The sequence below is a fragment of the Sinocyclocheilus anshuiensis genome, unplaced genomic scaffold, assembly GCF_001515605.1.
Source record: "Sinocyclocheilus anshuiensis isolate Anshui unplaced genomic scaffold, SAMN03320099.WGS_v1.1 scaffold1360, whole genome shotgun sequence".
In the NCBI taxonomy this organism is placed as follows: Eukaryota; Metazoa; Chordata; class Actinopteri; order Cypriniformes; family Cyprinidae; genus Sinocyclocheilus; species Sinocyclocheilus anshuiensis.
In genome coordinates this window covers 606,876-619,973 of record NW_015546110.1, presented here as the reverse complement: position 1 = coordinate 619,973, position 13,098 = coordinate 606,876, and the positions used below count along the sequence as shown (strand labels likewise).

Here is a 13,098-nt window from a genome sequence, read left to right as displayed (position 1 = left end):
CGCCCCTTTTCTAGAATAGGGCTGTGCCTTTACAGCTCAAGAGTGAACTGCCTGTCAGAAATCATAGCACGTCAGCTGTCTTAACCGCGGCTTGTGTACTGCGTCATCACTGTGTCTGTCACGCGACTCTGTTGCCCTTTCGGGCTTGAACTAATGGTAATGTAATTAATGCATGTAATTACACCCATGTACAGCAATGCACTGTGGGTTTAGTGAGATCACATGAGAAATCAAGCATGGGTTCTGTGTTAAAGTGCCCCAATTATGGGTTATGAAAGGTTCATATTTTGGTTTTGGGAGTCCCCAACAACAGGTTGACATGCATGCAAGGTCAAAAAACACTTTCATTGTCTTATAATATGCATTTATTTTTACCTTACTAGCTCAACGACTCCCAAACGATTCGCTCAACAATTCATGCGGTGATTGGTCGATTGGTCTCATTTTCATTGCATCAGGCCTGTAATGCCTGATAAAGCAGTGTTTGTGAGCACAGTGCTGCTTTGTGTACAGCGTTACCGGGGAAACAGCTATTTTACTGCTCCAAAAGCAGCACCTAGTGGCAAAGAATGCATTTGCATTTTCATTCAGACCAACGCGAAAAGACCAACAAGTGGGCGGGCAATATGCTAATGTTTCATGTTGACGTTAACATAAAACGGCTTAGGATTCGTTTTAAAAACGACTCGTTTCAATGATTCAGAGTCGACTCTTTCTTTTGAGTGACAATAACTTTATACACGGTGCACTTTCAGATTTAAAACTTTGCAGGATGTTTTCATTCACTTAGAGCTGTGTTACACACTGCATGAAAGGTCATTTTCAAAAATCCATAACAGGGGCACCTTAAACAAAGTTTTGTTTTTCATTAAAAAAATGAATAAGGACACATTTTTCTCAATGAATTGTACTTGCATATTAAAAAGTAAGCTTAACTTTACGAACAGACTAATGAAACGAAGAGATAGAGGTTATTTCAGTTAAGTATAACTTTGGAGCTAAAATTAGCTTGTTTATCATATTTGTGTCATAATATCCTAACTATCAGAGGCTCTGGGACACATCAAATGTTAATGTGAAATTCTGAGACCTTTTCCCTGAAATTCTGCAGCAGCTGATATTATAATTGTTTGCCATTTAAATATAGTTATTTATAGAGTTTCATCTTTACCAATGTGTTGTTTTTATTAAAACACTTTGGTTGTGATCATAGACCGTGTTGTGGTCTGGTCATATATCTTTTCACAGATAAGGACAAGGACAGATGACCATAACTGTCATCATCAGTGCATTCACTGAAGGTCAAGTTAAAATATCTGAGAGTGCAAACTGATTGGCTTGTCATGCAAAATATTGTAATATGAAATTTGACAATCTAAATGAAACTCACATTTATTCTATTCAATAAAGACTGCTATATACAATCAATTCATTAAGGCCAAAAAATGCATACAGAGTCTCACAAAGCACAACAAATAATGCAGGGGTTTCTCAAAACCATCTTTATTCTCCTATTCACCTTAGGTGCAAATGTCATCATCATCATCATCTTTTGCCAAATCCAGGATTATTTTCTAGTGCAATGTCTCTTCCAGGATATCCGAATCACATTATGATCCAAACTCAAATTCAAGGTTCCACTGTCACACAGCAGGCTTGTGCAATACGTTCGTTTTGGTAAAAAAATAAAAATAAAAAGACTGAAGAGAGAGAAAGAAATACATTTTCTTGTCATGTTGGACAACGTGATTCACATTCAAAATTCACTTATTCATGCCACCAGCATACTGTGGACTAATCAGGTAAATGTTAACTAAGACACGTAGAAACAGGAGTACATGTGCTGTAGTTGTTTCTGGGGATGCATTTCTTTCAGTTCAGCTTGGTGAGATCTGGTCGGTTTCTTTGAATATGCACTCTAAAAAATGCTGGGTTAAATACAACCCAGTGCTGGGTAAAATAGGGACAAACCCAGCAATTGGGCTGTTTTGACCCAGCGGTTGGGTTAAATGTTTAACCCAACCTTCTGGGTAGTAACCCAACCGCTGTCAAAACAACCCAATTGCTGGGTTTGTCCCTGTTTTACCCAGCACTGGGTTGTATTTAACCCAGCATTTTTTAGAGTGTGGGCTTTAGGTTTTATTCCGACATCCAGTAACGATCGCTTTTTGTGACTGGTTGTGCTGGATTATTATTTTTTTGTTACTGTGATTATTATTAGATAGCATATATTAGTTGTCATTACCAATGAATCTGGAATGATGAAACGCACACTAAGGAGAGATCATTAAAGAGAGATTGTTAAAAAACAGGACTCTGGTTTCTGTTTGAGAATGGTGAGAGATTTTTGAGAAAAGACAGTCTTTTGTTTCCTTGTTGTAAAACTGCTCAAAAGTGTTCATATTGTGCATATAACATGTAAAAAATATCTGCGGTCTGAAAAAATACAGCCTCTTTCCTTTACACCATAAATATCTTTATTTTTGTAGTGCGTTTGTGGGGGTTTTTTTGTTTGTTTTTTTACCTGTGCGCTCAGAGGAAATAGTATTGACTCCCAGCGTGTCTGAGCATGCATGTGTTGATCTGTGGCCAGGGTCCAAAATTAGCATTTGCCAAGTGCTGACACGAAGAAAAGACACAAAACTTGGCTTTGTCAAGTACATAAGACAATACACATAATGCATGATTTAAATCGAACTGTAAACACATTCTGAATTCTGAATATTCTTTATATTCTGAAGAATTAACATCAAATATATACAAACTAGTAAAATTAGTAAAACACAAATTTAGCCTGGGCATGTTTGATTTCTGAGCATAACTAAGGTGGTGAGGAGCTTGGCGAGGAGTAAACGGACAGGTGTGGCAAAGTATTCATTTTGGACCCTGGCTGTGGCCCTTACTTCCCTCTTTCTATAACACTCTCTGCGAACACATTGATTGTCTGTGCAATGACTTTGAGTCTGTTGAATATCTACGTTGGCGTGTACGTTTGTGTAATCCACAACATGTAAAACCACTGGAGCAATTCTATTGCTTACAAAAGGCATCACTATAACAAAACACTGATTGAACATGCTCTGCGTTTTGAGGTGAGAATCTGAATTCATGTCCATCTTTCAACAGCAAAAGAAAGAAAAAAAAAACCAGTTCTGGCGGTTCCTGATAATCAGTAGAGGTATGTGAGATTCAAACTCTCTTGCAGCACAACAAGGACGTCTCTAGAAAGATTAAAAACTACAGTAAAAGAAGTAAAACCAGGCTGAAACAACAATCACAGACGCATCCGAAAGCATTCCTGTTTGTCGCAGGGTTGACCACTGACCTCAGTGTTTTGTGTATTTGCGCTCGTCAATCACCCAGACGATAACTGACAGCACTCCCGGAGGTATAAATCGGCAAACTCATAGCACCAACAAGTTCAAGCAGAAGCATTGCCTTGGTCTATCGTGTGACAGCTATAGAAGAGAAGAAGCGTTCAGCTGAATAGAGTTGCATCCCTGCGGGTCAAAGGATCTAGCGACGGATGGGTAAAAACTCATGACCTCAAGTTCCTCCGAGCAGCTCGATACAAGACCAAACAGAGTACGGATTTTTTCATGGAGGTTTTTGGCACCTTAATAGAGGCATAATGAGCTAACGTTAGTGGCTGCTGGCTAGAGGCTATCTTTTCTTTAAGGGCTCAAAGTTGATGGAGATCAACATTTGAGTTCATCAAAAAAAAAAACTTTTATGAATTTCATCATTACGTGCACTCTAACTGCGGTATCATGAAGGTCTGCCTGTCCAAAAGCTTTTAGGTGCACTAATAAAGAAACAGGATTTTACTCAAGGGCACAACCACCATCAAGACTGACATGCCACCTTGCCAATTTTTTTATTTTTATTTTTTTTTAAGAAAACAGTTCTGATTCCAAAACCCAGCGAGCTGCTTTGAAAAAAGCATATGAAGGCAACACAACAAAGGACTGCAATACTGCCTTGGAATTTGGACTAAAAAAGGTATCTTATGCAAGGTATAGGCTACACAATTTTAGGCCGACTTCAGGTTTTCTGGAGATCACTCACAAATGTCTGAAATGTGAGGCAAATCGGTGCTCGATCACATGAGCGATGATCGCATAGTGTGTGTTATCAAAGACGTGATTTGAGAGAAGCACAGATGTATTGTCAATGCCCAAAAAATGTTTAGCAGGCTAATTATCTGTGACTCAGGCTGCGTTCCACTCCACTTTTAAACACGCACTGGTGAACTTCCCTAAGCACATCCCCTCGGGGGAATCCCCACCGCCATTCTGAAGTGCGTTCCACTTGGTGAAGTGGACGAGGGAAGTTTATATGAACAGACCTGCCTCGACCCCTTGATTTTGACCGAGGGTGCAAGTCTGCTTCATATGCACACTTCACAGAGATTGTCTTACTATAGGGAGATGAGAGGGTCTGTATTACTTAAGCCACAGTCACACTAGACTTTCTTTGAGCATGCGAAATTCGTTCGGATGGTGCTGCGAAAAGGGGCGGGAGCAGGATATGACATCATGCGCCAAAATATCCTCACTAGTCATAATTATTTTCTATTTAAAGGGTTAGTTCACCCAAAAATGAAAATTCTGTCATTAATTACTCACCCTCGTGTAGTTTCAAACCCGTAAGACCTTCGTTCATACGCCGGATCTGTTTCCTACATTGTTGTGATTTGATCTGAACGGAAACAGCGTATCTGAACAGTGTATGCTGTTCTGTGTCAGCTGCATCACGCCGGATCTGTTTCCTACATTGTTGTGATTTGATCTGAACGGAAACAGCGTATCTGTGTGACGCAGCTGACACAGAACAGCATAAGTTGTTTACGTATGTGATACTCTCCAAAATGGCACCAGGGTGACACGGAGGAGACGAATTGTTGAATAAAGTCGTTTTTTTTCAACTTTTTTCGTGAACTAACCCTTTAAGTGATTACAATCAGTCACAAGTATAGTTAATCAAGTACACACACGCACACATACAAATCTCATGTAATAAAAAAATCACATAAAATTACGTTTCACAGTTCAAACGTACCATCCGCTCCTGTTTCCCTTGCCACCGCAAACCAAGCCGCTACTCTTTTTATGTGATTTTTGTAATCTTTTAAAGTTGTGTTGTATAAAGCAGGATGATGCGACACTTCTAAAATTAGCGATTCCTCCATTTCTGTACCGAGAGGTCACTTTGTGACGTTCTGATCTTCTATTGGTCTCACGCATTCACGTGACACGAATTTGGTGAAGTTGAGTTCACCAAACTTGAACTTTGCTATGCAGCGAAATGCGAAATATCTTCGCACGGGCTTGCGTTTCTGGTCTGATGCATTCGCATGCGTATGAATGGAAGTCAATGGAACAAAAAGTCTAGTGTGACCGCGGCTTTACTGTTGGAGAAAGCATAACGGCTAACTCAGATCAAGTGTGCCTTAAAGGGTTAGTTCACCCAAAAATGAAAATTAGGCTGCGTTTTACTCACCCTCAAGCCTGAATGGGCTTCTTCCAGCTGTTGAACACAAAAGAAGATATTTTGAAGAATATTGGTAACTAAACCATTGACGGTAGCCATTGACTTCCATAGTATTTTGTTTCATACTATGGAGGTCAATGGCTACCGTCAACTGTGTGATTACCAACATTCTTCAAAATATCTTCTTTTGTTTTCAACAGAACCAAAAAACTGTGAACCCCTGAACAAGGGCTCGTTTTGTACTTCTAATAAGTGACCGTTGTTTTGTTTTGATCTCTCCGCTGCGTTTCCACGTGTCACTTCTGAGCGGCGCATGCGCGAAGTTTATTTAACTTCTTTTGGACTGAAGCAATGCAACACCGGCTGACTGCAAAAAAATGGCCTCTGGTTTTATTTCCCATGTACTGCCAGACTAGAAGCGTTAGCTTTAGCCGTTACTCTTTTTTGTCTAATGGTTGCAGGCTTGCCTTCTAGTGGCTTTAAAACTTCAGGCCGCTCCACAGACCATAATGCAACACGATTATGACGTCATTGTAGACCGTGTTTAATTTATCCCCACCCCAAACACCTATATAAATGATTTTTTTTTTTTACATTTATAACAGCCCAAGCATACCTATATAGAATGCTGCACCAAACAAATTAATAAGGAGAAAAATTTTAACAATAATCCAACTCCATAGCGGATTTTAAGTGATCAAGGGCTTAGGACGTTCCAGTTCAGCCCGCCAGAAGTGGGCACTCATGCAACGTAATCAATGACATCCGAGTGAACGAGACGGAGGGAAGTTAGCGAGTGAAGGGTATAAAAAATGAACTGGAATGCAGCCTCGGAGTCTTGCAGCATGTTTTGACTGGAAATGACATCAGCGATTAATGTGAGAATGAAAAGACCTTTAGACCAACAGATAAGGGACGTGAAAGGAAACCAAACATTGCTGTCCTCCTTCGAAGTGTGGTGTTCTTTGTCTCCTTTCTGAGGCCTGACGTGTGACACGAAACCCGAATGCATAGTTCATACATCTCCGTTAAGTGGCATCAAAGACTATGATCAGAAATAAAACAATTTAACATTGGGCAAAAAAAAACTAGAGTAACAGAAAGCTGATTTTTCTTTTTACAAAGAGTGAAATAAAAAAACTGTAACGCTATTCACATGTACCCGCTTTGTAAAAGGAATGGTTCCATTCAAAATAGGCCAGAGAGCTACTCCTAAAACTGTGGAATGAAATGACGCTCAGTAGTGCAACAGAGTCATGTGACCGGGAACAGGGAGATGGAGTCTGAGGGTGGTCGGATCTGTGGAGGTCGTGTTGGTGGGAGCAGCTTGGCCTGACTGGTTGGCTGTCAGTCTTCGAACACTTCCAGGAAGAGGGGCGGAAAGAGCTCCGTGGGACACTCCACCTTCATGTGCAGGAAGCGGCTGGCATGGCAGGCACCGATCATGCGCAGGTCTGTCACCTTCATCAGCAGCTTGGGCCAGAAGTGAGCCACCTTGTGCTTGCGGTAGTTGATGTAATGTTCGAAGGCCAAGAGGAACTCCTCCTGACAGCGCTCTATCCGCTCTACGCTCGTCAAACCTGGACGATCTGTCGGCGAAAAAAGAGGGGAAAATAGGACGGCTGAGTTTGATTTCAAAATGCATTCAAACCATTTAAAGGGTTAGTTCACCCAAAAATGAAAATTCTGTAATTAATTACTCACCCTCATGTCGTTTTAAACCTGTAAGACCTTCGTTCATCTTCAGAACACAATTTAAGATATTTTTGATGAATTTCGAGAGCTTTCTGATCCTCCCATAGACAGCAAGGATCCTTACATGATCAAGGCTCAGAAACGTAGCAAGGACATCGTTAAAATAATTCATGTGACATCGGTGGTTCAACCGTAATATTACGAAGCTACGAGAATACTTTTTGTGTGCAAAGAAAACAAAAATAATGACTTTATTCAACAATTCGTCTCCTCCGCGTCACCATATAGCGCCATTTTAGGAGAGTATCACATACGTAAACAATGTATGCTGTTCTGTGTCAGCTGCATCATACGCTGTTTTTGTTGTTTATGCTTTGATCTGAACGTAAACTAACGTATCTGCGTACATACATTGCATACACTGTTTACGTATGTGATACTCTCCTAAAATGGCGCTATAGGGTGACACGGAGGAGACGAATTGTTGAATAAAGTCATTATTTTTGTTTTCTTTGCGCACAAAAAGTATTCTCGTAGCTTCGTAATATTACGGTTGAACCACCGATTTCACATGGATTATTTTAACGATGTCCTTGCTACGTTTCTGAGCCTTGATCGTGTAAGGATCCTTGCTGTCTATGGAGGGTCAGAGAGCTCTCAGATTTCATCAGAAATATCTTAATTTGTGTTCTGAAGATGAATGAAGGTCTTACGGGTTTAGAACGACATGAGGGTGAGTAATTAATGACAGAATTTTTGTGTGAACTAACTCTTTAAATAAAGCAAGGGCTTGAAGGTGATGCCTTGTGATTTTATCATTATTTTTCCTAGTCTATTTTGAGTCATTCAACTTCCAGAAGAAAAGTATTTGTAGACCAGCCTGCTGATAGCGTTTATTTACATGTTGTTTTAAAGGGGTAGTTCACACAAAAGTCAAAATTAACTTCCAGTGTATGGACAAACAAAACACATTTCTCAAAATATATATTTTTTATTTTCCACAGAAGAAAGTCTTACAACATGAGGGTGAGTAAATGATGAATAAAAAAAATCTGAAAATTTGAATGAAAAAATTAATGAAAAGTTTGTGGTGAACTAACCGTTTAACACTCGCTTCATGTAATCATGTAAATATGCTGCAAATATGCCCACAAAATTTGTGTTAATCACAATTTGCACTGACTGTGTCCTACTTAAACGCAGTGTTAGGGAGTAACTAGTTACATGTAACAGTATTACGTCATTTAATTACAAAATAAATGCAACTGTAGTCTGTTACAGTTACTGAGAAAAATGTGTAATTAAATTGCAGTTACTTTTGAAAATGTTAACAATTACAAAGGGGGTTACATCTGAATATTTTCACACACACAGGTTGGGTTTTATGGGTTCATTCCATAGGTGTAATGATTTTTATACTCTACAAACTGTATTTTCTATCGCCTTACCCTAAACCTACTCCTCACAGGGAACTTTCTGCATTTTTAGATTTTCAAAACTTAATTTTGTATGATTTATAAGCTTGTTTCCTCGTGGGGACCAAAACATATCCCTACAAAGACAAGGATTTTGGATATTGCCATCTTTGTGGGAACATTTTGTCCCTATAACTTAGGGTACACCTGAACCACACACACACAGACACACACACACACACACACACACACACACACACACACACACACACACACACACACACACAGACAATTGATTTCTTTACCAAATTGCATTGACTGCTCAAAAATATAAGTAACCAATGTTTCAGGAGTTTAGGACACAGAATATGCTTTCTCGATAACTTTTTATTTCCTATTTGGGTTCATGAATATGCTTTATCTTTAAGAGTTTTTTTTTCCATTGCATTGTTAGATGCCAGTGTTTCCTGTCATATCTATGCAAACGTTTGATTTTAAAAACAGTATCATAGCTATTGAACTGTTTCTTGTTATGATTATGATCATAAATCTGTATTTAACCTCAGAATGACCTAAAAGTAAAAAGAGGTGCTAAAGTCTGATTTTGTGGTGGCTGTGGTTTAAAATTTAATATTAATTTTAATTAATTCAAGTGATGAAGGATTCTGAGAAATCTGACAGTAATCATTATTGAGTACTACTGTAAGGTTAAACCTGCCTGCTTTAAACGTCTCAAACATTCATCAGAAATGTAAAAAAGTAACCAAAAAGTAATACAATTCAATCAGTTACATTACTTCAATAAATTAATTGAAATAGTAACAGTACATATTTTAAATAGGTAATTTGTAACCTATTACATTTACAAAGTAAACTTCCCAACACTGCTTAAATGTGGCCAAAACTGGTGAAAGACAGCAAGAATTTAAAATTAGGCAACTCTAGATTTCTGTACACAAAGTTTAAAAAGCCAGTCTAAAATTACTGTTTGTAAAACCCTGTTGACTGCCAGCGTTCAGTGGCACTGAAATGAATGAATCCAGCACATTCTATAATGAGCCTCAATGGCATAGAAAAGAGGGAAGTTTGGCCAGTAAACAACCACATTTTAAATACTAAACAACTGTTGCCTTCGCCTGACTGCAAATCTGTGCCACTAGTCTGCTATTGAAATTCAACACCTGAAAAAAAAAATCCATGTAGAATTAGAAGAGACCATTGCAATCTAGCTATTATTAGTTTTTGCATGACCAATGACAGCTGATTTGTTACAGTACTAGAAACATTCCATGTGTTCATGCAAAAAAAGAAAAAGAAAAAAAAATCAAAAAGACCTTTATGACAACTAGTTAATTATCAAAAAATGACACTATAGTCATTGATCAGGTTCGCCCAGCTGTAACACTGGACAATATGTTTAAACGGGCAGGAATCGATAACAGATCTGTACAGGACTGGACGTGGGCACTGACGTCTTTACCTATTGATCATTCTCAGTTGAAGTGTAATCCTGTTTTAATAGCGTTATTAAGAGGTTTCCCCTCAGTGGCCTGTGTAATCCTGGGTAATCGCACTCAGGAACAGCCTCTGCAGCTGGCCTAATAGCTTGTAAACAGACTCCTGGTGGAAGTCACGGCTAGTATTGACCACCGCGGCATTAATCGCTCATGAAGGAGAGCAAAGACTCTGCTTTATGAGGTTCACCAGATCTAGTAGTTCATAAGATTTTTTCACCGTTTTAGTTATAGTACATCCTTCTTTAAGACATGCATGCTTCTCTCTCTGACTGCATTTGCATGCATAAGGATATTCGGAAACACTTTAGCATAGGGACTAGGGCTGCACGAATAATCGAATGCGATTGTCATGCGCATTTTGTTAAATATTCAGCTGCAGCGATAGGCATTTTCTGGGTTTCTTCTGCGAGGCGTATTTGGAGTTTCAGCACGAGAGCGCCTTCTGGCCTTTGGATGGAGATTTACTGCTGATCACAGAACCGTGCTTCACTGAAAGATATGCATGACCATCGCAGCTTCTGTCGAATCGCGATCTCGATTCCATTTCGATTTATCGTGCAGCCCTAATAGGGCTACCTTACTAATTATTAATAAGCACCAAATCAATAGTTTATTGAGGCAAACGTTGTAGTTAATGGTTTGTTAATAATTGGACCTTAAAATAAAGTGAGATCAGATATTCTTATATTTATTGCAATTTGGTCATGTTTTGATTATGAAGGTGCCACATAAATGTGCTTTAACCCAATTTACCATTAGCCAATATTTTGTAAGTAGAAATCCAAAGAAGACAACTATGAAAGCTGGTTTCTGCCACTGAATAAAAATAAAGGTAATTGCGACTTTTTATCTCACAATTCAGACTTGTTTTTTTCTCTCTCAATTGCGAGTTTACATCTCGCAATTCTGAATTTTTTTCTCAGAATTGAAAGATATAAACTCATAATTGTGTGTTATAAAGTCAGAATTGAGATATAACCTGACTTTTTTCTTTATAATACACAATGGCCTGTTTATTTCACACAATTCTGAGAAAAGAAGTCATAATTGTGAGATACTGTATAAACACTCTATTGCAAGAAAAAAGTCAGAATTGTAAGAAATTAAGTCAGAATTTTTCACAATTGCACATTTATATCACAATTCTGACTTTCTAAGCAGTATCTAGCAATTCTGTCTTTATATCCTGCAATTCTGACTGTATAATTCGCAATTGTGAATTTAAAACTCAATTACAAGTTTAGCATATCATGCTATTCTGAGAAAAAAAGTCGCAATTCCCTTTTTTTCTATTTTTTTATTCATCGGCGGAAATAGAATTCACAGACAACTGACATTTGCCTGCATCATTTGGAATTTTGGACCATGTAACATTCTTAGGACTTTTCACTGGAACAAGAAACTCATGAAGAAGAGCAGAGAGATGAAGATTTTTGCAATTATATTTAAAAGGGCTGGTAATTGTGTGAACATATTTTACCCTAATATGATGGAAAAGAAAAAGAATGAATGATTTGACTGAAAGTGAAGATGGCACTGACCGGAGGAAAGCAGGATCACGGCTTGCAGAAGCGCCACCTCTGAATCATCCAGGTTGAAGGAGGACAGCGAGACACCCAGATCAAAGATGGCGTCGGAGACCACGCCCAGACCCCCGTTCTTGAGCTGGCCCCGTGTGACGGCCATCTCCCCGTTCAGCGTCAGAGTCTCGCTCTCGGGATCGTATCGCACTGCCGCTCGCAGAGACATGATCTCCATACAGCAGCCCTTCAGCAAAATGATCTGGTCCTCACAAGGCAGCTGAACAAGGACACACATTACACATTAATCAGTCATCATATGTGCTGGTGTGTATCCAGACATGTAATCTCTTCTTTAAATGATTTAATTTCCTCACTTTGATGCATTTTCTGCTTTGATCAATCTGTTCTACAGCACATCGATACAGTGGCCAAGAGAGCTCAACGCGCTGCAACGTCAGAAAACACATGCAAATAGAAAAAGCAGCGGCAAATCAAGAAAACATCTTCATCAGTTTGACAGCGCACAACACAAACCAACAAAGAAACACACTGCAAATACTTACAACACAAACAAATAGAGAAATGCGCAAGTAGCACAGATCACAACAAAATGAAAATTAACCACGTTTTTTTTGGCGTATTTATTACCATTTGTATAACCACAGTTATAAAAATACCAAAAGTATGGTTAGTGTAGTAACTTCGTGGTTAATTTGTGCATGGTTTAACTATAGTAACCATTTTTGGTTTTATTTATTTTTTATATATTAATTAGTGCTGTCAAACGATTAGTCGCGATTAATCGCATCCAAAATAAAAGTTTTTGCTTACATGATATATGTGTGTGTACTGTGTATATTTATTATGTATATATAAATACACACACATGCATGTATATATTTTGAAAATATTTACATGTAAATATTTATATTCTTATATATATAAATATTAAACATACCATATTTTTCTTAAATATATACTGTATGTGTGTGTGTTTATATATACATAATAAATATACACAGTACACACATATTGTAAACAAAAACTGTTATTTTGGATGCGATTAATCGCGACTAATCGTTTGACAGCACTAATATTAATGTATTTATTAATTTATTAAATTTAATAGTAAAACCACAGGCTACGGTTAATTTTTGTAAGGGAAGTTGTAAAAGTAAGCTAGCCAGCTTACGTTTCACATTTACAGTAATTGTGTATTTCGACAGCTTATTTAGGCTAATAATATCCCCCCAAAAAAGGCAAGAACTCATATGATCAGGATGTTAAAGTAAACAAAAATCTCTTTAAAAATCTTTCAGTGAAAACCTTGATAAATATGTCTCAGCCATGTTCGTCACTTTGCTGTTCCCTTAAACATTTCAGATGTGGTCTGTGCCTGTTTGCAGCGCGCGTGTTGTCAAATTGATGAAGATGTTTTCTTAACTAAAACAGCTA

At 38.2% G+C, this 13,098-nt stretch overlaps 1 protein-coding gene across 5 annotated transcripts in view; it reads right to left on the bottom strand.

Annotated features, from left to right (window-relative positions):
- Positions 1-6,221: 6,221 nt before the first annotated feature.
- Positions 6,222-13,098, bottom strand: part of thrb (thyroid hormone receptor beta) — a 124,880-nt gene continuing 118,003 nt past the window's right edge. For all 5 annotated transcript variants that reach the window (XM_016502390.1, XM_016502391.1, XM_016502387.1 and 2 more), the window contains 2 exons: positions 11,662-11,920; positions 6,222-7,082 (listed from right to left, as the gene is read on the bottom strand). In XM_016502390.1, the coding sequence (XP_016357876.1) occupies positions 6,841-7,082; positions 11,662-11,920 (501 nt within the window). In that variant the 3' untranslated portion in view covers positions 6,222-6,840. The remainder of the gene's footprint in view (positions 7,083-11,661; positions 11,921-13,098) is intronic.